Source organism: Malurus melanocephalus, unplaced genomic scaffold (genome assembly GCF_030028575.1).
Source record: "Malurus melanocephalus ecotype Western Australia unplaced genomic scaffold, MMel_1.1 scaffold_291, whole genome shotgun sequence".
NCBI classification, from domain to species: domain Eukaryota; kingdom Metazoa; phylum Chordata; class Aves; order Passeriformes; family Maluridae; genus Malurus; species Malurus melanocephalus.
The window spans coordinates 712,801-740,380 of record NW_026623523.1 but is presented as its reverse complement, the minus strand read 5'-3'; the positions used below and the strand labels follow the sequence as shown (position 1 = coordinate 740,380).

At 40.3% G+C, this 27,580-nt stretch overlaps 1 protein-coding gene across 2 annotated transcripts; it reads left to right on the top strand.

The window, feature by feature from the left end:
* Nucleotides 1-487: 487 nt before the first annotated feature.
* Nucleotides 488-27,496, top strand: FSD1L (fibronectin type III and SPRY domain containing 1 like). Of its 2 annotated transcripts, XM_057376810.1 has the most exons (14): nucleotides 488-585; nucleotides 5,017-5,112; nucleotides 6,000-6,131; nucleotides 6,660-6,761; nucleotides 8,963-8,985; nucleotides 11,485-11,606; nucleotides 14,515-14,724; nucleotides 15,039-15,137; nucleotides 16,622-16,748; nucleotides 18,430-18,462; nucleotides 21,559-21,656; nucleotides 22,117-22,368; nucleotides 22,693-22,781; nucleotides 24,167-27,496. In XM_057376810.1, the coding sequence occupies exons 1-14, from the start codon at nucleotides 571-573 to the stop codon at nucleotides 24,284-24,286; spliced, it is 1,518 nt and encodes a 505-aa protein (XP_057232793.1). In that variant the 5' UTR covers nucleotides 488-570; the 3' UTR covers nucleotides 24,287-27,496. The 2 variants fall into 2 exon arrangements, with proteins under 2 accessions (XP_057232793.1, XP_057232794.1); XM_057376811.1 differs by lacking the exon at nucleotides 18,430-18,462.
* The last annotated feature ends 84 nt before the right edge of the window (nucleotides 27,497-27,580 follow it).

Here is a 27,580-nt window from a genome sequence, read left to right as displayed (position 1 = left end):
CCCCTCTTTTAAACAAAAAATAACAAGTAATGAAAGGAATAAACGCCCTCGTTGTTGACCTGTTACACAGCAGTCACCAAGATAAACCAAGCCAAAGGTAGCTTTTCGAAAAAAAAACGCTGGAGAAGGTTAAAAGGAATGCAGGTGAGTGAGCTGTTCTACCCTCAGCGGAAATGTCGAGGTGTTACTTACGGTGTTAAAGTTTATGTCACTCCAACAGGAGTTTGGAGGTATTTATATGGGTTGGAGATATTTATAGGGATTGGAGAATTTTATAAGGATTGAAGAGAAGGCCTCTCGGTCTCCTCTTCTCTAAATTGCAGAAGCCCAGCACGCCTGACCCAAGCAATGGGACCGGACCAGTCCGCTGACCGCTGCCCAGCCCCACGGCCGCCGCCCCGCCGGGACCGGGACTCGAACCCGCGGCCCCGGGGCGGCGGCGGGCGCGCAGGCGCGCGCAGGCTCGGTGCGCGCGGGGCGGGGCGGCGCGGGCGCTTATCCCCGGGGAGCGGCGGCGCCGGGAGCGAACCCCGCACCGCGCACCGCACCGGCCCTGCCGCGCACGGCGACATGGACGAGGAGCGGGTGAGTCCCCGCGGCCCGGCGGCTGCGGGCGGCCCAGGAGGCCGGCGGGGCGTTTACCGGGCGTGTCGGCGTTCCCCGGCGCTCGGCCTGTGGGCAGGGGCTGTGTGGGAATGGCAGCGGCGTGGGGGAGGGATGCTGGCGGGSTTCTGGGCCACCCCGAGTCTGCGTCCCTCTTGGATGTGCGTGTCTCTCTCTGGAGACATTCCAGCCCCACCTGGCCGCGTTCCGGTGTCACCTGCTCCAGGTGACCCTGCTTTGCTGGGAGCGTTGGACTGGGGGGTCCCCGGGGGTGCCTTCCATCCCTGGCTGTTCCGCGGCTCAGGAATGGAGAGCTCCAGCGGTGCAAGAGCTCTTTCACTCTGTTTATTCCTGTCATAAGTAATTATGGTGCGTGCATAAGCCCTTCTGTTTGCCATTGATGTAATCTAGTGTTGAAGGGAKCTAATGCGTAAAAGGGTTTTGTGGGGGATTTTTTTGTTGTTATTTTCTTTCTTTTAAATATTTTTTTTTTTTCTGTAGTTGCAGCCCTGTAATTCCCTCCTTCCTTTACTTGCGGTCAGACCCTTCAGGGAACTAACTGAAGAGCAGAGATGTGTCCACCCAAGCATTGGGGCTTTCCAAAAATGATAGCCCCTGCAAAAAGTTGTGACTCAGCCCCTTGGCTTCCAGTCTGTCAGTGCAAAAGRTCTCCTCTTACTGTGTTCTGTGGACAGTGTGCTTTCCTCAGCTTGGGAACRCGTTTGGGTGTGTGGGGCCTGAGTAGTTTAGTGCTGATAATGGYGTGGAATTTACAGATCAGTGTAATTTTCTCGTGCTGAAGCCAAGCCCCAATTAGCTGAGAAATTACTAGGGGAGTTAACGCTGTCCCAGCCACAGCAGAACTTGGTTTGAGTTTACCAACGGCTTCAACAAATGCAGCTCCTCATCCTAAGCAAGCAACACTCTGAATCACACAATGCTGTAATTCTGTATAACTCATTCTGTTTAAAACTTATTTATGTAAGTAGTTAATACAATCTCTGAACGCATGCTTTGAAAAGTGAGATGTGTAATAGCATAAGTGTGCTTTTGGAAGAAACTGTGAGTTTGAGTCTGTCTGCCTTTGCCTGCTTTTTTTGTGAGATTTATCCCTCTGAGGGAGGAGTAGATGAAGGCTGCCCCTGTTGTGAGTGCTCCACATGGATGTTTCTGCACATTGGTCATATTTGAATTCCRGAGGTTCTGAATACAGCAGTAAAATTGCAGTGGATCTTGTATCTTACTTTCTCTARCAAGAGTTAATTTGCTAATGTCACCTGTACTATACAATATTGTCCTTCAAACTCTGGCAACTTCACTATGTTGACAAGTGCAGGAGATTAAATTAATGGAGGCTAAGTAAGCATGTCCTCCTTGAAATTTGATCTGAATATGAAGGTTATAATGTCTCGTGATTTTGTCCTAGGCCTGGGACTGCTTCAGGAACTGTTCTGCATGCAGGCAGCTCATGAGCCTTCAGCATGATCTTGAGCAAGTTCATAACTTGCATCTTATACAGAGCAGCTGTGATAGTTTAATTTATAAAAATTTAGTTTTTATGAGGTGCCTGTTTGCTTAAAGAGGCCCTAAGTCATGTTAATTACTCACTCTTTGAATGTGGGGGTATTGTTTTTATACACCTGGCAAGGCTACAAACTACATGTCTTAGGGTTTCCCATCCTTTTTCCTAAGCCTTTTTTCTCTTCATCCTTTGCACACCCACACTCTTGCTTTACTGATGGCCTGAACTTTTTTTTGTTGTTTTTTTTTTCAGCAAAGTGCATTAGCTTCAGTGACTAAGATTAGGACACAAAAGGAAAGAGCAGCATGAAGCTCACTGACAGCAGCAAAAATGACCCCTGTAATAAACATTCCATAATGCTTTGAAAATCCATTTGAAASCGACCTCACAGTGAGGTCAGACAGAAAGCTCAAAGAAAATTGCTTGTAACAGAATTCTGTGAAATACTGCATCTAACAGTGGGCAGTAGAGTTAAATGTCCTTTAGTGCAGAAGTACCAAGAAACTTTACTGGGCTAAGTGCTACTGTAATTCTTCTATGAACTTATATAGAATGTAGGCCTTGTCTGCTGCTTGCATCAGTAATTTTTCTAGAAAAACCTTTGTTACATGAAATTACAGTGATTTTTTTCAGAAATTCCCACTAAAGGTAGAAAYGGCGACATTGCAGTGTATTTTTAATTTGGTATGTGTCATGTGTCTGGAAAGAAATTTATTTATTGCATATTAATGATTAGAAAATTACGTTGGAAAATAGGGTAAGATAGTGGTTCCCAAAAGCTACCTTTGTGTTCTGGTGGCTTGTGTGTTGGTGTTTTAGAAAAATTCTGCCTGCTGTTGGTGGATAGTTTTAAGGGGCATTTAAACTCATTCAAATTTGACCAAACCTGGATGAATTTCTTTGCAGAGAAATTGGTAGCTTACTTAAAAAGGGCCACACCAACCCACGTTTAGCCAGTGAGATGTAACCTTAGGTGAAAATCTTGTTCAACAGCTGGCTTCCAGTTGCTGCCATGTGTTTGGCTGTGTAAAGGCCTTTTATTTAAAATGTGGATAGTTTCCTTTAATCATAATGTAACTATAAAACCAAACAGCATTGTTCAGCACTACACACAGGAATACTTTTTCCCCATGTGTTGCAGCTGAGTAAGCCCTAAGATCTGTGCTGAAAGAGGATTGTGAGTTTTCTGTGTTCATCCAAATTGACAGTTGTGCTCATAGGATCTAAGGCTTATCTCCAGGCTATCTGGCCTGTGAAAACTATTGCCTCTGGTCAGTAGTGAATGCAGAAGCAGCTGGCTGGACAATGGCTATTCATCTGGCATTCTGATGTGTACAAAATTGCCTTTAAACGTTCTCAGCTCTCACCAGACAAGGAAAAGGTTCAGTAATGAAGTGRTCCAGATTTTCTGTGGCTCTGTTTCTGAAAGCAGCCAAAGTCTTGTTTCTGTTGCCCACAGTCCAGACCTGAGTCATTGCTGGCTGCTYGGTTACTTCTGTGTGTAACATCCTAAACACCTGGGTAAAAGCACTTAAATTAGTTTTTTTTCCACTCATGATTTAACTTCCTGAGTGTGTAACTATTACAGGCAGGGGGATGGAGTACCCACAAATACCTCCTTGCAGATTTGTTGGAAACTGCCCAAGAGGAAGTCAGAAAACAGAGGAAGGAACATGCCTTAGGACTGGCAGAGAAGCTTCTTAAAGCAAACAGAGGTTTGCGGTGGCTGTTGTGAAAAGACAAAATATTTTTCTTGCTTTTTAGCAGACAAATGTGATCTAGCTAGCAATTAAGCAATTAAGAAATTGCTTCTGGGAGAGATTTCTGCAGCATCTAGTTGGTATTCTGACTATTTCTACGGTGCATTTGTTATCTTGGTTTCCTAAATATCAAGGAACAATGTTAGGATGAGCAATTGAAACTCTAGATCAACTGATTAATAGTGTATTAAGACAGTGTTTACCTGCATTTTTAGGGCTAAGTTTGCGTCTAGAACTTATCAGCAATCCTAATTGAATTACAGAAAATTCTTAGTTAACACCTCATCTTGTCATTTATTTTTACTTACATAGGCTGATATGCTTTCATAATACAGCATTCCTTAWTTTGAAGTACCAATCATTGATGCGTTTTTGCTAAATTCTTAGAATATGTGACTAGGTGCTCAACAAAATTAAACTTGGTAGTCTTATTTAATTTAAAGTAAGTTTTGATGCACTTAATAGTTTTGCTGGCTTGGTATGTGGTTTCTAAGCTGAATCTACTGTTCTTTGAACAGCTGGAATGCACATCAGTGAAATAATCTTGACTCTCTCTCTCTCTCCGCTACCAGTAAGCTTTCCTCTTTGAGGTCACTTTTAATTGGAATATAGAAATTACTCACCCGAAATATTTTCCCAYTTCTAGAATAAGTTTACAAATCACCGTTGGAGATTTATTCTGTGTATGGAATAAACTGTCAGTGTGGTTATTTCACACTATCTTCTTTTGACATGAGGAGCTCTCAACTTTCCTTCTGGGTTTCCTTTTACCAGCATTTAAAATATTCTTTATGGGTTTTCTGGCTTCACAAGCACCAGCTTTCTTATCTGGAGAAGTGGGTATTATGCTGCAGGTGACTCTTGTAGAAARGCATGTGAAACTATGGGGTGTCTTAATGCAGGTTCTTGGTTTCTCTCAAGCTAACACCTGGAGATCTTTAATTTAGTGTGCTTTCTAGGGCTTTAATATCCTTTCTCTGTCCTGAGCAAATGCATTTCCTGATTCCATGAGAACTGAGTTTGCTGCAGCTGGAATGTCTGTGATGAATTTTCATTTATGTTGAAATGGTGATGATTTAAAAATATTGCATGACGATTTTACAACTTTTCTTGCTTTTTTTGTAATTCTAGGAGACTCTGCAAAGGATTGTCAGTACTCTAGTGAACAAAAATGACGAAATTCACAACTTCATTGACATGCTGAACCATACCATATCGAATGTTCAGGTATTTATGTTAAGGTTCACAGCTTGTGCCTGAGAGGGGGGCACCTTTCCACTTTTGTTTGTCTCAAACTGGGTAGTGTCTGAGGGATGGTAAGAATCAAGTTCAAAATACATTTTCRTGTTGGAACTAGATAGAAAAACATTTTGTGTTTCAAGTCTGTCTTTAGATGGAAGGTATGGTGATCTTGCATTTTGTGTTATAGAACTTTGTGTGGAAAAGAGAATTCAATCTGATGCAAGTTCTGAAACTCCCAGTAGTGGCAAATAGTCTGTGTTTTCAGGCTTCTGCTCTGTTTGGCAGACTGAAAAATGACACTTGAGAGAAAATTCTTTGCTTTTTCTTTTTTCATCAGTTTCAAATTTTTGGGCTCAAGTTTAGAGTTGGACCTAATTGTTGGAGCATCTGCAGAACAATGAGTTTTAGGTTCCTTTAGCCTGACRATTAGCTGAAAGTTGTTTCATCCTAAATCTGAGCCTGGTTGGCTGCAGTAATGGAAATTATCCACCAGATCTTTCAACTGCCTTCTTGAGGGCACTTTTGAGTATCAAATGAAATAATTTTATTTGGAACTGGGTGACTTCCTCCTTCCAAACATCCAGCAWTCCAAATACAATTGTGAGAGGGAAGTCAAGCATAGAGCAAAGTTGCCAATTGTGCTGGTTCTGTRCAAGATTGAGTATCGTGGAATTTTCACAGATTTTGGCATTCAGTGGCCTGATAAAGAGCCTGCTTAGGAGACTGTTCCCTCACTTTTAATGGTTTTCCCCTTTCTGATAAGCTAAGAAGCAGTCACAAGRACACGGCAAAAACTTGTGTGGGGAATTATGGGACTTTCAAAGTGTTTGCCTTGTTTCCAGTGTAAACAGCATTTTCAATTCTCTTCTCAGGTGAACTCTTCTAATGCCATCAGCGAGCTGGATGAGGAGTTTGATGGTCTGTATTCTGTACTGCATGAGATGAAGGGCAGTATGGCCAACACTATTCAGCAAGAAGAAGCCCGTAAAATTCAAGCACTCCAGGTAAATAACTAACTCAATCGGAAAGACTTTTTGCTGCGTATAAGCAGTTTTGAACTTCCTCTGTTCCTGTTCTGCTACTCCCATTTGTTACACGGCAGTATTGATTTTCAGGATTGTCTTGTGACAGTACCAGAGCTGGTAAAGTCACTGCCTTTTTCAAGGCTATTGCCACACTGTCATTCAGTGATGAAGTGCAGTCCTGTAAATAGAAATTGTAGTGCTCGTGAATGTAAGCATTCATTTCTCTGCATCTGAAGCCCTGATGCTGGGAGAAACAGGGCGTTGGAATTAAATCCGGCTTTTAAGTCAGACTTCAGCTTTTTCCCCCTTGGAGTTGTGGGATTTGCCAAATATCACTGTGCTCTTGTCAAGCACAGTGAAGTTAGGACACTGTCAGAGGCCCTGGTTACATAAGGGAGTAAGTTGTCACAAATGCATAACAAATCMGTGTAGTTGCTAGGACTGGTGCTTCACAAACGGCTGTTTTAATGGGAATACATCAAATTATTTTCTCTGTTTTTGCTCCAGGATCAGCTTAGCCAGTGCAGCCGTGCCCTGGAGAGCTCAGAAGAGCTGCTGGAGCTCGCAGTGCAGTCGCTGGACATAAAGAACCCCGTGGAGCTCTTAGAGGTAGAAAATGTTGACTGGATGTGTGTGAGGCAGGTGTGGATGACTGCCTCAGTTTGAAAGATCCTTTGCATTACTCTCATGGACACAGGAAACTTAACCAGGTGTATTTAGAGTGAGGMTAGAGAGGCATGTAAAAATACAGTTATTGCTCTGCTGAAAAAAGTAAAGCACTGTAGTCCTCAATTTTTATGCAATTTCTGATAAAACAACTTGGGTTTTCTTCTTTATTTAGAGTGAAGGGGGAAGGAATGCAGTGCCTTCTCCTGGATAACTGTCATGGTTAGGCAAACTTGCAYGGATGAGCCCAGAAAGCAAGGGTGAAATAACATGTATCTAACTGGAAGAATATACTTGTAAATTGAGAAAACAGTTCCACACTGAAATCGGTACACTAATGCTTGCTACAGTAATCCTGGTGGTAGCCGTGGGATCAGCMACACCAAATCCAAGGCTCAATTACTTTTTTTCTTTCTGCATTTTAACAGAAACAAGGACACAAATCAGTTAAAACGAGTGAGGGGGAAAGCTGTCTTCTAGTGTCAGTTTTACCTTTTGGCTGCATGTTTGTGTGCTGTCGTGCTTTCTGGGTGTCAGCTTTGATTTATTTGCCTTGAAGAGCAGCAATTCCTAAACAGTATTTTTCTTCAGCTGGAGTTGTCCTTTCTGTTCTGTAGCAAAAAATGAAGTTAGCTCTTGAACTCTATGAAAAATACAGCTTTGACTTTACTGGAAGTTCTTCCATTTCAGATCTCTTTAATGCTTTTTTTCTAATCAAATACACCAAGGAAAGCTGTGTGTTTGCTGGGGAAAGACTCTTGAGATTTGGAGTCTGAAGCTTAAGACACTGAAATCCAATTCAATAAGCTCTAATATGTAGGATTTGATACTGGTATTACACTTGAGCATTCAGGGATGACATTTTAAGGTAATATTGCCTTGACTATTCGGCAGCTAATTCTGTTACTCTGCTGGTAGGAATAGCAAGGGGCAGCTCAAGCCCTGACTTCTCTATTGGCACAAATTTTCTTTGGATACTCCAGTAAATCAGTTGAGGAGCAACCAGCATAAGGTTATCATTTAATCTATTTTTCTCTACACTAWTTTTTTGTGGCTTTATTCTCTGAGTTGTTTTGAGTGACAGATTGCAGCAGGGTTCATTGGTTAGTAGGATGTGATCAGGCACTGCTGGGCAGCTCCTCTGGGATGGGCTGATGCTTCTCTGTCAGTAGCCTAGAACCAACTAAATTTGGTGAAGTTAAGCTGGGACTGTCTTGAAGATGATGAGTCGCGGCTGCCACGTATTTTACAAGACATGGAGATCAAACCCAAGGATTTTATTGTGAAGTAGCTCTGTTTTTATCTACAGCTGTCATGAAGGAAAATCAATCGGTTCCTGCAAAAACTTAGATTTGAGGTAGAGCAAAGATGCCTCTTGAGCTGTTGTGGTTTTTTTTCTGCTTCCCACTTCAGGAATATATAATTGGTTTTATTCAAGCAGCAGGGACAGCTTGATTTCCTGTTTATTTTTTTTTTAATGTGATTTGTATTTAGTGAAAAATTGGTAAGTTCTTCACTTTTAACTTCAAACTGGGAAGCTGCCTGATGATTTGTGTCTCTTTGAAAGGGAAGATAATTCAGCTGAATGAGCAGCTAGATCTAGGAGCAGTGTTAACTCCAATCAAGGCTTCAACAAACACAACTAAGCCATCACTACTTCAGCATTAACTTTTGTCTTAGGTTTGCACTCATTTTGGTGAACGAGAGGGATTTTTGTCTTTCTGTGTGCCAGTTGGTGTTTATCTTTTAAAGTMATAATTTCTGCATTACTTCAAGGTTGTCATTAAAGAAGATCTTCTTGCTGTCATTTTTGAATGCAGTAAAATAAAAGACGTATAGTGATTAAGAAAAATCTGAAAGGACAAAGTCACACCCAGAAAGTTGAGTAATTTGGAATTCTTTTGGTGTGGTTCTGGAAATAGTTTTTTTTTCCCCTCCAGGTGTTATGGTGTTGCTCTGCTAACCCATGCTATTAACATGCTTAATGGGACAATTTATGTTGAGGAAAATGTTAAACTCATTTTGAACTTCAAATCTGAGCAATGCAGCAGAGATTGTTCCTGGCCTTCTTGCATGTTACTGCCATTGATACTTGCATGGGAATACTAACTACTTTCTCTCTCTTCTCCCTGACATGCATCAAGGCTGCCAGACAGATCAAAGATAGGTACAGTACAAAATCTATCACTTTTTTTGTCTTTGAATTAATCTTATCCTTGAAAATGCATGTACTTTGAAAGGGCCATAGTCAGCTTTAATCAAATTCATTGACTCTTTTCTAAGTGTTAGTTATCACAACTTTCAAGGGGGAACTAAAAACTTCTGTGCTGCTCATGTAGTGTTCTTCCTGGCTTTTTATAACTTTGAATTAAAAGGTGTTTCTGATGCAGGGAAGTGGAGCTCTGCATCAGCTGCTGCTATAATTATGTATTTAAATATATATGTATATCATTAATAAGACTTATTTATTATTAATACCTCATAGCTGAAATTTAGTTATGTTTCAAGCTGACTGTGTCCCTTTGTGTTGTGAGAGAATCTTGGTTTATTTTTTCTTTTTCAAGTACTTACTAGTACTTTTGCTAGCTTATTTTCCTTCAGAATGCAAAAAGTCTTGTAGCTGTTGAAATACTTTTGGTGACACTAGTGACAGTGAAATTATTATTGCTGGTAGCTTTTCTTTGAATTGTTGTTCAAAAAGCCAAACTTTACTGTTTTAAAGTCAATACTAAGGCCATTTTTCTTCAGTCGGAAGAATGTTAACTGTATTCCAAGAGTATGACCTTCTGGGTCAGTAAACCTTCTATGATATGCACAATATTTTGAGAAGCAGCTCAGAGGATGATGTTGTTGGTCTTGTGGACCTTATAGGTCAGCTTTCAATTTACAGATYTTTCAGTGAAGGCTCTGATTTACTAAATTCTTTGAACTTCTGTGTAAAAYGAGTAATTGTTATATTTTAAATTAATATTTGCTTTTCCAAGGGTGAAGATTTATTATCCTTAACAGATCAGCGGGATAGTGGATACTGTCAGTGATGGGACTTGTAATACTTTTTATTAGTAATAAGCATCCTCTTCTGGTTTGTTGAAATTATCACCAAATCCTTTGTGGTCCTCTGTCCAAGACTGGAGTCTGAGCAGGAGTTAAAAGCTGTCTGAGGCCCACTGTTCCCTGGTGTTCTCTTGCTGCTAATCAGAGGATTATTCTTTCTTAAGGAAAGATTTACTCTACCCATCTGGCTGAGCATTAATGTGCTAGGCAGCCCATACTGAATTCCAGAATGTGAGTTCTGTCCTGGGAAATCAATTGAATTGTCTTTCATGATGTTCAGCTCAGTCTCATAATTGTTTCATATCCCAGAATTGCAAAGCTCATCATTCCTGACTTGCCTATAACTTAAATACTTAACTTCATATTTCCTTCCCCTTTCCCACTACCTGACTTTTTGTTTTTCAGTGTTCTTTGATCTAGCTGTGGTTAGCATACGGTCTCTCTTGCATACTAGTGAAGTGCAGGAAGTGATACATACTACTTATTCTGAAGGTGGCACACATCTGTGGGTATAAAATGTATTCAGGTCTTGGCAGTTGACTATTATGGTGTGTAAATTACTTTGCAGTTGAGATATTCCTTTTTTTTAAAGCAGTATTTGGGACCTCTGTGGTGTCTGAATCAATGTTACTCAAATTCTGCTGCATGGCCTAGTGTCTTCAGAGTTAGAGAGCTATACAAGAGCCTTGTCTGTTTTATTTTTGGTGATGTAGCTGGAGTACTGAAATRTCTTGGGAGTGTTCAGAATAAGTACAGAGCTAAGATTTCAGGAGTGAAAGAGGGAGTTTTGCTTCACAGAATCCCAGGAAGGGTCAGGTTGGAAGGGACCACAGTGGTWCAYCTGGTCCCACCTCCCTGCTCCAACAGGATCATCCCAGAACGCATGGCACGGGATTGTCTCCAGAAGGTTCCGGAATATCTCCAGTGAGGGAGACTCCATGCCCTCTCCAGACAATCTGTTCAGGTCYTTCTCTGCAGAGCTGTTTTCAGCAGATCACCCTGGCTGGTGCTGGTGCCTGGCGTTATTCCTGCCCAGGTGCAGGACCCTGCCTTTGCCTTTGTGGAATGAAGGGTCTTCAGCGTTTCACTGTGTTTTGTAAAACTGATCTGGTACTTGCATGTTTCAATCTGCAGATTGCAAAAACTCTTCGTCCCCTGATAAGGTCATAGGTATAAAATCAGCATAATCAGCTTGTTCATTGCTGTTTAGAAATGCCTAAACATGATCCTGAATCTGCACTTCTTTAGTCTTTTCAYACTTGTTAAATTTATGTCAAGTGTTACAAATTTTGTTTTCTTTCTTATCCTGGTTCTTTTTTTTTTTTCACTAGTAAAAAGTTTTCAGTTCTTCTCTAGTCACCCCTAGTATTATTTGCTGAGTTATATGGAGCAGATGGTAGCTTGCACTGTTATCCTGAGACAGTGACATTAGCAAAACTTTCTATTTTGAGTGTGCTCAGTGGTAAACAGTTCTCTGTTAGAAAAATGTTCTCATCTTTGATCGGTGGTTTGACRTCAGTGATACAGATTGTCTGATTGCTGTTTTGGAAAATGGGATGTAGTGCTTGACAATGTAAAACATATTTTGCTAATGCTGCTTTCTTGGCTTCAGTGTCACAGTGGCTTCAGCATTCCGTCTCTCTCTGAAACCAAAAGTCAGTGACAGTATGACTCATATGATGGTGGACTTCGCYCTGGAAAAGCGCATGCTCCAAGCTGTCAAGTTTTTGCCAGGTAAAAATCGTTTCGTTTGTTGCTATGTGAACAACTTACTATATTTTAGCCAACAAAACAAGAGAAAACCATGCCACTTGCATGCTAGTGAGCAAATTTTTCAGAGCACTTAAAATTCTTACTCATTATAATGTAAACTGAGTACCATGAGGGTGAGAGTTTTCTGTTCTTACTCAGTATATGTTGAACCAAATACTTTGAGGGTGAGCATTTTCTGGTTGTATTGTGTAAATTTCTACATGAGACAGTGCTTTGGAAAATAGTATCAATCTCAGAAGTGAGAATGAGTATTCCAGACCATGTTTTTTCCTGAGTTCATCGGTTTCTCTGTACTTYGTGAAGCCACCTGAGATTTCTCAGGACTGTCCCTGCCAGCTTGATGCCAAGTGATGTTCCCAAGTCCTGCTCCTGTGCAGAGGGKTGTTATGTGTGTAACTGTAAACTAATACATTGCATACAAGAGTGGTGAAATGGTCTGAAAGACAGGAGAGGGACAGTCTACTAATACAGTGATACTACCATATTACAAAATGTATATTAATGCATCTGTTCCTGTTTGATAGTAAACCTGASCGTATTAGACCAGTATGTGTCTTTCATGCCTTTTTATTTCTAATTGCTTTCATATTTAAAACACTTTGCYCTTGGCTGTTACTGAGAATATATTGACAAGAGCACTGCTGGCAGGGATGTAAAGTTGTTTCATCTCTAGGTCACAAATCCAAATCTGTTAAGGACTTGGCAGCATCAGTTTACATTTCTGCCCTGTGTGTTGCAGATACAGTATGTGGTAGCAGGTGTAGTAAATGACCAATGTTATTCCTAGTGGTCAGCTGGCAGTGTCCAGGCAGAAATTCACCTTCTAGTTTTGGGCTCTGGGTGTCAATCAGTGCCCTGCATTTCACAGCTAAGGGTACAGGGCACCTGTTTAATAGGAATACGAGTGTAAAGATCTAAGAGCAAGTGTGAATGGAGTTTTGCRTCTAGATAAAGGTATTATTTAGTATGACCCTTCTTGTACATTTTTCCTTGTCAAATACATAGSAATTTAAATTGGGCCTTTGATTTGTAAACAGGAAAATTGGCTGTCTGAGTATCAATCTTGCTTTTTCTACTATAGAACCAAGCTTCCAAATTACTCAGACGCCAAAAGCTCAAACYGTTGCAGGCAAATTTGCACTGAGCACTGGTAGGCCCTCATACACAGGGAAATACTAATGTCCTAGCGTGGGAAGTTGACAATAGGTTTGGTGTTGTGACAGTTTGAATAGTGCTTACCAGAATTATGCTGAAGACTTGGCTGCCCCAGCAAATGGAAAGGTCTTTACCTGGAATCTTGTACCATGACGAAAATAATTGGGGTAGTTAGCTGAACTTAGAGATACATGTGCTGAAATATTTGTCCTAATCCTTATTTTTATTTGAAGGGATATTCTCAGATTATTGTTGGATAACTTTGAAACTTGATGTCAAATGCATGTAGTTAACACTTGAGCCTTTTTTGTAGTTTAACCTCCAGCAGGCACCACACAGGTGGGATAGGGAAGAGAGAAAGAAGGGTCACAGTGGGAAAAATTGTGGATTGAGATAAACAGAGTTTAGTAGGTAAAGCAAAAGGCTGTGTAAGTGACCTTATTTCCTGCTTCCATCAGCAATCAGCTGTTCATCCATCCCTAGGAAAACTCTATTCCTGTGGCAGAGACTTGGGAAGACAAGATGCCTTCACCCGGAATATCTCTTCCCTCCCTTCTTTCTCCCCCCTATTTTATATTCTGAGCATGACTCCCTATGGTCTGGAATACCCCTTGGTTCAATTGGGGTCAGCTGTCCTGRCCATCAAGTGTTTTAAATCTATACCTCTGGTTTCAATGTACTTTCCTGTTTGGCTTAAACTGCAGGAGTGGGTGAGGATAAAATGGTGTGTTTTAGTAGTGCTGAGTTAAAATATTGGAACAGATCACGAAGAGAAGGTGTGAAGAGGGTGTTCATAAAACAAACTCGCATTTCTGCTTCTGGTGGTCCTACTGTAGCTAGGAGGGGTTTGTGTCTAGATAGTAAAATTGCACAACTTTAAATGACTCAGCTGTAGATAATGTGAAACTGATTGTCATCAGTCATTGTGGAGGGGAATCATGGTGAAAGGAAAGGTTGTGAAAGGTTGTTTCAGATTCACAAAGGCAACCTGTATGAAATTAGGACTTGGTCAATAAGGCCTCTACAGAACAGCACAGTTGAGGGCTGAGTGTTCAGAAAAGAGATGACATTTGACAGACAAAATCTACAGGTCTATCAGTTCCATAGATGCATCAATATTGTATTTTTTAATGTATTTTTTTTATGTTGATACATTGACTTTCAGGCCACCTTTATATCTATTTCAAGCACTGTCAATGCTGAAACAAAGAAAAAGAGTTTTGCAGACCCTTTCTCCAAAAAATGAAGACAAAAAATCTCCTTTTCATTTCCTGCAGCAAGTCTTTCTTGAATGTCCTTTAGACATTCCAAATAGTATGAAAATGCTTTCTTTTTCAATTTTTTTCCCCAGAGAATTATGTGCTCTTTGTTTCCTTGGAAACAGAATTCTGTTGTCTATAAACAAAACTGCAGTGTTTAGTGGGCCWTAGGAATTGTTTCCCCTCCTTTCAACACAAAAGGGGTGAAAAGGAAAGAAAACTGGGTAACTGAAGAAAAGCTAGTGGAWAATATTATAGTGTCTGTAGTGAAGAAAATAAATATAAGTGATGCTGTGTGAGGAGTGCAGSTTATCTTACCTTCCAAAGACTTAGAAACAGAGGTTTGCTTCTTAGTGTTCTTCCTGTATRGTGTTGATTCTAAATGTGGGTTCGTTGTTGTAAGTTCACTCTACTCTCTCCTCTTTAAGCTGACATGTGTATTTCTCTTTCTGCAGTCCCTAAAGCTCCCGAGATAGATGTAGCAGCATGTCTGGTTGCTGACAACTGYATAACAATATCGTGGAGAATGCCTGAGGAGGACAGCAGAATTGACCATTTTGTGCTGGAGTACAGGAAAACCAACTTTGATGGGCTCCCTCGACTGAAAGGTGAACAGCGTTGGGAGCTGGTTGACTACATTAAAGCTACTCAATACACATTATCAGGTAAAGGTTTTTTATACTTCAGACCCAAGGATATTGATATAACTGTGCTTGGAAGTTTAGCGAAGTGTCCCTTTTTCTGCCTGTAATGAAGCTGCCATTATATTACCTTATTCTTGAGTGCTTTGTACAATAGCAGTTCTCTCCTTTATTTTGACTTTGAGGTTTTGCAAAAAATTGTGTGCTAAATAAGTTTTGCACTGGTATTCAAGCATATTTTTTGCAGGATGAGATAAATGCAAAACAGCTACATGGGAACAGATCTTGGTCTTGTAGGAGTTGTCAGTATTCAATGTAATTTCTAAATATTTTTTTAGGTCTGAAATTTGATACAAAATATATGAACCTTAGAGTACAAGCTTGCAACAAAGCTGTGGCAGGTGAATACTCTGACCCCGTGACTCTGGAAACCAAAGGTAAAGTTTGCAAAACTATTAAACCTTATCTGTGGTGAAAACCCTTCACTTAAACTCCTCTGTCTTCTTACCTGTATGCCCAGTCTGCTTCTGCATGAGTACTGCTGGAACGCGTCCCAAGTGGAAAGGAAAACAACTGTAAAAGATTAAAAAGCTTATTGGCATAAAGCTGCCCTTTTTGGCATTCAGACCCTGGAAAATGGGGCAGTTAATGTCACTTTCTCTAAAAGCTTGGATTTGGTTGCTTTGAACTGTGGAGTGACAGTCCCATGTGCTGCTGCATGATGCCAGCATACAGCAAGAAGGAGGATGAATGCTGTGGATGACTCTTAGGACATCGAAACAGTTGGTGTGATTGTCCTGTTRTTAGTGACAGACACAACAGCTTCCTGTAACTAGAAGTTGCTGGAAAGGGTTTTCTTGGCTTTGTAGCTGCTGTTTCTAATTGCTGTCAATATTTAAAAAGTTGTCAGCTTCAAATTGCTGAAGGTGCACAGTCATCRTGTTGGAAGTCAGCTGATCTGAGAATTGTTAGGGTGGCTTCCTAAAATTGTTTAGTAAATAAACTGGAAGGAAACTTCTTAGAATGGGATGTTTTGTAGCAGAACACAAATCTTAACAGTTGAGATGAAAGAGTGATCCTGAGGCTTGATTTGCGACCAGGTCTGTGGTGTCAAGAGCAAAATGACTGGTATCCACTGTATCAATTTCTGTAAGTATAAATTCTGTTCCTTGTGAATGTTACTTCATAAGAATAAAGCTGTATACAATTTGAATGAGCTTGATGGTCATTCTGGTAATTTTCCTAGAATTATTTTAAATGCTCTTAAGTAGCAGTCACTGTCAGAGACATAGTAGCCATTTAATAGCCACGCAATTCCCTACTCCAGTACCAGAAAAGAAATTCTGGTTTTGGTTGTTTGGGCAGTTACCACACTTCTCATATTAATTTTTGTTACTCCTGGGTGAATTCTTAGTTCACTTACTTTAATAGTCAGCCCATAGAAAATCAGTTTGCTTGTCCATATGCTTAACCTGACTTGTTTATAGCTGTGCACTTTTGAGGTCTAAACTTGTACAAACTCAAGTATACTTTCTTTTAGAGCAAAACTGTAATTCTGGTGATATTAGGACATTTATAGAATAGTCTGTAAATGTAATTAGAGAATTCAGCCTATTGTATCAGTTGTATTTAGTGCTTTGGCCTGTCTTTGTAGCTTCAGTAGAACTTCTCTAGTTCTTGGCTTTTCTTTGGTAGAAGGACGTGGTAGCATGTTCAGCTTTGCATCTCAGACTGACCTTTTCTAGGAGGGGATTTACAAGTGTCAGACTGATTGGAAGTGTCAGACTGAAAAGCTGATTTTTCAATTATGTTCAGTGGGAGTCTGTAACAATTTACTACTGCTTCTGTTATTTGCTATGAATAACCACTATTGAGAGAGAGCATTGTACCATTTCACTCTTTTCTRTTTTGTCTTGATCAGCATTTGTGTTCAGTTTGGACAGTACTTCATCTCACCTGAACTTGAAAGTTGAAGACACCTATGTTGAATGGGATCCTACTGGAGGCAAAGGGCAAGAAAAAATAAAAGGGAAGGAAAATAAAAACAGGTAAGAACCCTTGTTTTGCAAGTGTCTGGAATATCCCATCTAGCAATTAAAGGAAGATGGCAGGGGGGAATTAAAGCACTTGAGGACTGTGGGACATGAAAGGAATTTTGACTCAGAAATGTTTATTTGAAGAAATTTTTTCCCTTTCTCTGTTACACAGATGTAGGGGCTAGAATTGTGTCATAATTGCTAACTAATATTTATTTATTTAGAAATGCATTTGTTAGGTTATCATTCAGTGTACTGAGTTAAAATGTAGGTGTGGTGGATAGACTTTGTCTACTCACCAGGTGCGCACTCACCTGCTCTATGGCTTCGCCTTCTCTTGGTAATAATACCTTGCCACATAAGCCCAGGACAGTGGATCAGGTAAATGTGAACAGGCAATTGATAAAATTCTGTGTTTACTAGTGTTGCAGGTCAGGTCTGGTGAATAGACGACATTTCTACTATAAAAAATGAAGGAAAGAGCTGCCTTGTCCTTTTGAGAAGGAAAAGGTTAAGTAAAATTGGTATTATATATATAGGTGGTGTGTGATTTATCTTAAACTTTCACTGGAGGGGAAAAGGCACGAATGAAACAAAACAGATTGCAAAAGGTTATGARTAACAAAACATAACTATTGTGAAAGTGGCATCTCTAAACATTTTTTACTGTACTCATCCAGGAAAAGCACTTCAGCAGAACTCTTGGTAGACTGTTAAAAGTCTGCTGTTCTGAGTCATGGGATAAATACCATTGGAAGAACATTTAACTCTGTCTCTCTGGCTGAGCCTTGAATGTATCRAAGGATGAAGAATGTGTGTATGAAAAATGTGTTAACTTGCTAGTCCTCTATTTCAGGCCACTTTTATGGGAGGGGAGGARTATCCTGGTACCTGAGTGGAATTCCCTGTGGTGCAGTGGCTCCCAGGTGCCTCTCAGCCATCAGAGTGATCCCTTCTGAGGAAAGCCTAGCTTGATCTTCTCTCCCTTTCCTGTTACCTCATTAAAGACAGCGATTGGTTCTTGTTTTCCTCAGGCTGAGCAAACCCAGTTGTCATTTTGTGCCCCAGACCCTTAATTGTGGTATTGGCTCTCCACTAGACTTACTCTGGTGTGTCAGGGTGTAAATCCAAGGGGCCCAAACCTGACCACAGGAGGGCTTCAAGATCAGTCTGACAGCTGTCRGAAGAAGAGGAGTTACTTGCCTTGGGCTCCTGGTCACTGTGTTGTGGCTGCAGCCAGGTTGTGGCTGTCCGCTTCTGYCGTGAGGGTGCATAGCACTATTCTTGTCAGTTTCTGCTTTTCAAACTCCCAGTGGCTTTTCTGCAGAGCTGTTCTTCCCTCAGGTATCCCTCAGCCTGTCCTGCCTGTGGATTTCTCTCACCTGGAGAGCTGTGAGCCTGGTACTCAGCTGGATCTGTGCAGAGCCCATGGCCCCACTACCCCATCTATGCCTCACCTCTTGGGCTATGGAGATACTCTGTGGAGATGGGTCCACACAACTGGCTACTCCCTCAGCCGCAATTTATTATCTTTCCACATGCACAACTTGAGATAATTCAGAACAAATGCTTTTTCTGTAGGAATGTATTGCCAGAAGCATGATAGAATAACTTCTGTTGGCATTTTAAAAACGGGGATAATTTACTGTCATAATAGAACAGCTCTTTAATGACTACTTATTTCTGTCGACAGTGGCCAGAATCCTCTACTGAAGAGCAATAGAAGGTGATAATATACCTCTTATTCCTAGGATCTAGCGCCTAGTTTTRTTGGGAATCTGTGCTACTTTCCTTTGCTTGATATCATGAGAAACAAATCTAATAGCCTTTATCAGTAACAATGCACATGCATGTTTAGAAGTGATTTTGAAGTTTAATTTGGATTCAGAGAGATTATTTTTTTTCCAGTGACTGGAAGAGAGCCTTTTTTGCAGGATTCATCCTAATGTGTATGAAATCTGATTTGCAATGGTTGGGAGGGCATCATGTAYTGTAATATTGATCCACAATCCCTGTTATTTACAGACATATTGATGCTTTCTTAACCCTTTGGCACATTTTTTACGAATACGGTAAAGGTCTTCTCTCTGAGACTTTTAAAATACTTTTTTTTTCTCATTTTTGAACTGGAAAACCTCTTTGCTTCTGAAATTATGCTGCAGCTGTTACTAGACAGGGTAAGATACTCTTATAGTGTGTTTTACATATTTGAAGAGGATGAAGTATGATGGCATGTGTTARATTCTAATTGTAGAACCAATTGTTTGGATGAGAAATCCTGCTTTTTGAGTTGTAAAATATTCTCCTRTTCCTGCAGTAGTTTTGGTTTTTTARTATCACATTTTTCATTGTTTTTCCAGTGAAATTCCTTTTTAAGAAATTACTTCTCTTGTTTTTGCTCTCTAGCTCTTTTTTACTGGTTTAGAAGTGGGACCAGAAGAAATGCCCAGATTCTTAATTTCTTACAGATCTARCTCCCCTGTGTATACCTATCAGGTGGATCTATGATTTGAAATCAGAAGAAAAGCTTATGTGAAAAGCAAAATAGGCCCTTRAAGCCATGCAGTGTTAATTTTTCTACTGCACAGAGTATAGCARTTTCTGCTAAACTTAGATTTTAAAATGTCTTGAAGATGTTCCTATTGCTCAGCTCAGGGAATTTGGTACTTTGGCCTGTCTTTGTAGCTGTCAGTAGAACTTCTCTAGTTCTTGGCTTTTCTTTGATAGAAGGACATGGTAGCATGTTCARCTTTGCATCTCTGACTGACGTTTTCTAGGASGGGATTTAGATGAGCTTTGTTCTTGTAGGAGGCTTTTGTTTACTCTTAAAAACATCTGTGAGATATCTGTTAGAGGGCAAATTCGGAGCTGGCTCCATGGGAGGTGGGGGAAAAAAATTGTAGTATAGTTACTTCAAACAACAATTATGCAGTTTTTAAGGGTTGGAAACACATGCTGGCAATAAAATTTTAATTATCTTTAATTTATTAGACCAGAGAAAGTCTCAATTTCTGATCTCCTTCCTTGACCTTTCTTCTCCAGAAGAGAATACACATTGCTTGGAATATGTTCTGTTTGCTGAAATGGRTGAAAAAACAGGGACTAATTGCAGTGCTGTCGGCAACAGTCCTAAACCATGAGACAAGAATATCTGGCAACTAAAGAGTGGAAGAAATGTGTCAGTTACTGGCTAATAAGGAATTTGCTCTGCTGGAAAATGGGCACAGAACTGACTTTCTCCTATGAAATTTGCTGCCTTCTGTGAGAAGGCAGACTTAAGTACTGTGGAGGAAAAAAACCCTAAATAACTGGGTTTTTGGAAGCTTTTATGTCAAATAGTCAATGTAATTTTCTGAACTGATAAAGGCTATTAAATTTTGAGAGGACAAAGCACATGCAGTGGCCATTTACAGACTTGAACAAAATAACTGAATGCCAAGAAACCYTTAATGCTTTCTTAACCTTGAGAAAATTCTAGCAAAGCACCTGCATTTTTCTTTTTGTGATTCTCTAAATGGCTACGATGCTTTCTGCCTAACCCCTTTGTACTGGGTCTAATAGAAAATTTTCAGCAGCATTTGTTGTGAGTGGATGAAGCAGAAATTAAGTCTGCAGAGTGCCTCCCTCTGAAATGATGCTTTAATTATTGGCTTTGCCTTTTTTTTTTTTTTTTCCCCATGCTATCACTTGCTAACTTTTTCCTTTGGTAAGTAAACTGCAGCATCCCCCACATTTACAAAATCCAAAAGCACTTGATGTGGTGCACCTTGTTCACCCCCTTCATGTAGCTCTTGTGAGCAATTTGGGAGCATAGTTCTCTTTCGATCATTGTTGTCAAATTACTACTAAAATGATGATCCTCAAGTAAACAGCTTTTTCATCAGTGATTTCTTAGAGATGTCTGTAAATTGAATAAAACTTGGTCATGAGCTAGATTTTAGCATAATCACATATGGCTGCTTAATACCACTTCGATTTTGATTCCCATATGACTTTTCTTTCATGATGRTGTTAGGCAAAAGAGACATTTCCTAACCCTTTCTGAAGTGGTTTTTGAGAATAATGAATGAATTGTAAAGAAAACAAGCTTAACTTCACTATATGAAGGGACRTAAAAGTAGTAAGTAGCTTTACCACATTGTAGCTGAAGGAGAAGTTGGAGAGAAAACTCTTTTGTGCGTGGTATTTCTTCCAAGGTTGGTGTTTGATGGACTAGAGAGAATGAGAAATTGAAAATTACTTCACACGTGTGTTTCAGAGACTGACTTTGTACTTTTTTGGGGTTTTTGTCAAATTAAATTGTAAACTGCGTAGCTGTTTCTGAGAAGTTAAAATTCTTTGCCTCCAATTGCCTTTAAAATAGCAATCAAATGTGATTCTCTGCTGAGGATCACTGCAAATAGCCTTCATTTGGTTTAAGGGTTAAATTATTGGTAATTATTTATGAAGGCCTAACCGAGGTAAAAAAAGTTTGAAGTTGTCATTAGGTTAAAATTAGTCTTTTATACAACTGGTTGCTCATTMGGATACTCTCCATCCTGAAGTGTCTCATTCAAATCACGTGCCACACATCTGCTTTTTTCCCCCTCTGTTTCCATTCTCAGCTGCCTATGATCTTGTTTTTTGCAACATTCTGTATGTCTTTTTCTGTCTGCCACCTCTTTCTTCTSAGCCCTCATGCATGCAGGCTGTTGGAGGCATGAACTAATGTGTCGTTTCAAGAGTGTTTGTGTGTGTCCCTTGCTCCCAATGGACTCAGGGACACCTGAGTGCTCATTTCTGTAGCTGTGATGAGGTTTTGAGTGGCTCATCTCTCCTTTAGAAGCAACACAGCATCTCCGAAGAGATCCACCAACAGCCCGAGAGCCTCAGCGAGGGGCGGCCGGGATCGCTTTGCTGGTGAATCCTACACGGTGCTGGGTGAGCTGAACTTGTTTGCTCTGTCAGGCGAGGGCAGATGAGGCAAGAATTGGAGGGAAGGTTTGTGATTGTTCAAGGCTGTGTACTCAACACTGTCCTGCCCAGAGTCGTTTGCCTATATAACACCAGAATTTTGTGTCTTCAACTCTGTTCAAGCTCTTTTTTACAAAGCTCTTAGTGACTAATACTCGCTGCTGTTAAACATAAATTGGTGTTAAACGTACCTTGTCATAATGTGCATAGGTAAATACAGTCYCATTATTCTGTTTTATATTTATATTCTATTATACAGTTTTTTTTATTCTTCATAGTTTAGATTTGTTTTGTATTTCCTTGCTTTAAAATRAAATAGAGGAGACACCGCTGGTGCCTATTAGGAAAGCATCACTGTAACATACACTCAGTTGTAATTAATTACATTTAATTGTAATTAAATGTTTTGTTTTTTTTTTTTTGGTAGGAGACACCGCTGTTGAAAGTGGACAGCATTACTGGGAAGTGAGAGCCCAGAAGGACTGCAAATCCTACAGCGTGGGAGTCACGTACAGAAACCCAGGGAAGTTTGACCAGCTAGGAAAGACTAACTCGAGCTGGTGCATCCATRTCAACAACTGGCTGCAAACCACATTCTCAGCAAAGCATAACAATAAAGCAAAGACTCTTGATATACCTGTCCCAGACAGAATAGGAGTATACTGCGACTTCGATGGAGGTAAATTACACTCCTAGGAGATTGAGCTAAAAATTTAGTTGGCTGTTGAGTTGGAGCAGTACAAGGCTGAAAAAGTGCTTTACTTCCAGATGATCCAGTCTTGTGTGGCAGCACAGACYCTAAATGCTTGTCATGTCAAGTGACCTGAGTTCATCTGTGCGACAGAGCTACTGAAATTCACTGAAAAGAATGCATTTTCACTCTTACGGGCTGTACTTAGTGTGTCCTGAAGTTAATACTTTTTTTGTACAACGTAGACAGCAACAGTATCATAGCTTAAACTGTGTTTTAGATGAGTTTCAACTTGTTCTCTCTCTCTCATAGGTCAGCTCTCATTTTATAATGCAAGCTCAAAGGCGCTGTTACACACCTTCAGAACAAAGTTTACCCAGCCATTGCTACCAGGCTTCATGGTCAGTATCTACAAAGTTTTGCAGTTGCTAGTACTGAATGCAGATTTAGTTGTTTTGTTTTTTTAAGAAGGAAACTGGAAATACTTGGTTTGGCTGACTAGTAATTATTAAAAATGTTTAACTGTTTTCTTTTGGATTTTGTAGTTCTTRTAGTAGCACTCTAGCAGGACTCTGCATCTCGATGTTTCTAAACAGAAGTCATTAAATTTCTGTACAGTAAATTCATAGAATGTTGTAGTGGCTGATGAGTCTGCTGCAATAATTGATCTGAACTGATGGGAGCCCAGGATGCTCTGAGCTATCAGAGCAGGTGTCGTGGAACAGAACATCACCAGATGCTTCCCAGTGAAAAAGGAAACTCCAGCTTTCACATCTGTAAAAGCTCAGTGGGATTTTCTTGCCAGTCGTTTCAGTGCTCTGCATAACCTTTTTTTTGTGTCGTGAAGCTATTGGGCAACAACTTGCTGCAATTTTAAAGGCCCACAATGCACAGGAGAAGGATTAGTTRCTGCATTTTAGTTTTTCTTTAGTGATTTAAGTCACTTTTTCAGCTAAATTTAGAGGGCTCAGGTGTGTTGTAAGGTACCATCAAGTGCATCATACTTTGGGAGCAGGGTATGTTGGCCTGGGATTTTAACAGGTCTAGATATTTTCATGGCTGTGTGTTTGCCTTGCTGATCCTTTTCAGCATAGGGGAAAAGAATAGCTTCAGAACTGTTGGGTTACATGTGGCCATCCTCTAGTATAGCAAAGGCTGACTCATATAAATTCAATTCCCAAGTGATCTGGGGAAACAGTTGCTTGCTAAAATTCAGGCTATGCCTCTGCACCTCACACAGCCAGCCCCCCACAGTGAGTGACAGCAGTCTTGCTGACTGAACAGGACATGTTAAAATGGCAAACTACTTAATTACATCTCTCAAACTTACTTATAAACATGAAAACACAGCATTCTTTCATGCAACTCATTTGCAGAAGAGGTCATTGGCACCTGTGTCTCTGAAGCTTCTCAGATTTATTTTTTTACTGTGTTTATACTGACATAATTTTAGCATGATGTGGCAGAAATAAGCACTGCTTTGAGGCGGTGTAGCATAATGATAATGTTGCTTTTCATTGWCACTCTTCGCTGCTGGCACACTGGCCTTCAAAGAATTGTTTCTTACTAGAGCAAGTGATTTTAATATTGGATCAGTTATAAAGTCATAAAGCATAGTATGTGAATAATCTTACACTTTATGGACTTAAAAATTAGCGTATCTGTGATTAGAATGTTTTACAGAGTGCTGTGATAGAAGACATGCAGCTGTGTTTGTGTTAGTTGAGGGATGGGAGGAGAGAGATGTGTTTGGTTCATAATGCAGATTTTTCTTTTTCCCCCCCAGATCTGGTGTGGTGGACTCACAGTGAGTACTGGATTGCAGGTGCCAAGTGCTGTGAAAACTCTTCAGAAGAGTGAAAATGGATTGGGGGGTTCAACAAGCAGCCTAAACAATGTTGCCTAGTAATGTCTGCTCAACACTTCTGTTGCTGAATGTTTTTGTTTTTCTGTGTAGCTACTCAGAGAAGCTTGTGAGCATTGGGTTATACGGGGTTTGCTACCTTCTGCTGTTTAGGGCCTGGGTACTGATAGTGCTAAAGGTTTGGGGCTAAAGTGTTACGAACCAGTTCTGGGAATCCAGAAAAATGTCCAAAAGCTGAACTGTTGCCTACTTTAAAAAAAAAAAAAAAGAAAAAGAAACCAAGAGCTGTAACTATGTACTTTTCTAATGCTATATTTCAAGCATTTTGTTATGGGCTTGAATATTAGTTTTGTTACAAATACTATTTTTCTATGAAGAATATAGCAAATTCCAGTTTTTTAGCTCTCCTATTACGAATTACTTATGTAWTTAATTACTGCTAGGCTTTCCATTAGAAGTTGTGATTTCCAAAATACATTTTGAAAACAGACTGGTTTACTGGCCTAGCCTGGCAAAATATCACAGTTACATGTTTTCAGTAGGATATCATGAGAATGGGTAGGCCTYGTATGAAGAAACAGTAAGAGCAGGCTGTGATTACTTTTCTCCCGCTTGATATAGAATCTTCCTGTTTTCCACAGATAACTGATTTTTTAAATTGTGTATATTGAGATTAGCTCCTGTTTACCACAATCTCATTAATTACATTCTTATTTCATTAGAAAATGTAAATATGTACAGGTGTTCTATCACCTTGACTCCTATTTCAAACTTAATAGAACAGTAGTCAAATGATTTGTAATAGTGGGAGAGCTAAAAAAATTTTAAAATCATGTTATATTCTTCGTGGAAAATCCCAGCTTGTCAGTGGGAATTACTTGGTTACTACAGACTTTTTAAATCTGCTTTCTTCCCTCTAATCAAGTCGAGGAGCCTAGAAATAGTTTTCAGGTACACTCTTGAATCAGGTGTTTCCTAAATGAAGCTTGCTTTCTGGTATCACCTGAAAACTAGTATAAATTCATGGTCCATAATGATTTGGCTCATTTGCTAAATGGGCCAGTATAAATTTTTCCTTCCATGTATCCTTTAGTACATGAAACCATGAGCATCTAATCATGTTAAGCCTCAGTATTACCAATGGCTCCTTTCTGTCCATCACAATTTCTCAAGAGGAGGAGAAATTCCTTAAGACACCTTCTAATAAACTGCCTRTGGTGTTCAGTGTAAAGTTAAAATTAGCAAGGAAATGTAGGTACCTGTTCTCGAAAGTGTTATTTTTTTGAGGATTCATGAAGTCAACAGGTTGGCTGAGCCCTAAATGTTTATTTTGTATCTGGAACTCGAGCATCTCTTAATTATTTGCATTGTGAACTTGTAATCTCTTTTTGCAGAGGAAAGTGCAAAACAGTTCCCAATTTAACTGTACCTTCTTCTGCCTGTTCTGTTGCTGGGCTTTGGAGCAAACATACTCAGAGGTGATGTGGTTCTTGGTCAAGTGTCTGAATCTGTTGCACACGTTATCTGCAGATGTTACTGTTAAGCTCGGTGTGTAATCTTTTCTCTTTCCATTTTACTGCAATGGACACCTGCTTAGGAGTTCTTGGGGATAAACTGCTACAAACTCAGTTTTGAGGCCAGTTCTAGTCCAGGGCTGTGACACACAGACACCAGGACAGACTGGCCACCTCCTTGTCATCACCACCATGTCTTGATCTTAGGTGTTCAGCTGCAGTTCCTCTTCAAATTTCCCTTTGTGGAAAGAAAGGGGATGTTTACAACCATCTGTGTAGTAAGAACCATGAGTATTTTCCAGCCCTCTACAAGAACATTTAAATTATGAAGGKTTTTTTTTCTGTTTTTTCTTTTTTTGGGGGGGAGGAGTGTTGTTTTTGTTTCTGTTAGCAACTTGTAGTGTAACCTGCAAGGTGAATTTGAGGTATACCCATGTAAAAATGTAATTTTTCTTTAACAGTTAGTTAGGAAAGCTTGGAAGTGTTTCATACTGTGACTTGTGACTTGCAAGTTTTGGTTTAACTGATGTCCTAGGTGAACTTTAATATGTGACTTTTTACGCTTAAAATGATGGATTTGTTATATAATAGTTTGCACAGATGTCAAATTTTTGCTGCTAACATCTAGTCCAATTGTTTTTAGTAAATGGGGATATGAAGAATTGCCTTAAGCACTTTAGATATTTTTTTAGACTGGTTTTTTTTTCTGAACTAGTGTCTCTCCAGCACCCACCATCATAGGAAGGTGAGTGACACCACACTGCTCGCAGTTATGCTTTTTGTTGCAGTTGGTGTGTGGTTTGTACCTGCAGCTGGACAGGGATGCCTGGAGCCTGTGGAGTTAGCTTTTCCTTTGTGAATCACTTTCAGGGATTGTAGTGGCTGTTCTTTGGCAGTGGATTWGACTTTTTAAGGTCTGTAGGTTTGCCCTGTAGTTGAATCCACCTGCCACGTGCTATTTACTATTAATTACTTTGGAGCTGATACTGCATGGTGGCTAATCAGGAGTTTTCTGCTCTATGACCAAAAGGAGATGCTTAATTATTTTTTTTTAACTACTGACTATTGGTATTTTAACTCCAAAGGCCTGACTTTAGAGGAACTGAAGGTTTTCCTTGAGTATTAATACATCAAATGAGCATAACTTTCATTGTCCTGTGGAAAACTATGAGGAGGGCTGTGGAAACTGCAGCTAGGGATRTCACTGTCAGATAGGATTATTAAAAAAGCCAACAAACAAACAAAAAAACATCCAGGGGATAAAAAAAAACTTCTGTAAATACCAAACAGCCAGGGCAGAGGTGGCAGGTTCATTTCCTAAAAATGCCAGAAAAGCAGACACTGCTTAGAGGCAGGCAGTGTGTGGCATAACACCACAGCACAGGTGTTTCCTCACCCCTCGCATGTTTCAGATGGAGACCGAGGGAACCACCTGAGAGCGTGTGGGGCTTGTCCGTGTTTTTATGTTGAGGACTCCGGGGTGTTGGATGGACGCTGACCGTGGCTTGTGTTGATGTCGTGTCCTAGCGTCGCTATTTTTGGGTGTCCTGTGGCAGGGGCAGCCTGGCCGTGGGTTTCCTTCGGAGCAGACCCCGGTGATCCCACAGTTCCCGGTGATCCCGGTAGTCGAGCATCCCTGCCCGGAGTCCCTCGGCATGAAGAAGGGTGTGAGGGGCCCGTCCGCGTGTGACGCGATGTTTTGTACTAATACAGAAATCTGGAACCCTGTGTCTCTCTCCTTTTGTCGTCTTAGCGCCGCTTTCCTTTGGGGGGATTTGGGGAGGTTCGGGGCGTCCTGGGGGTGGGCGGCGGAGACCTTTGT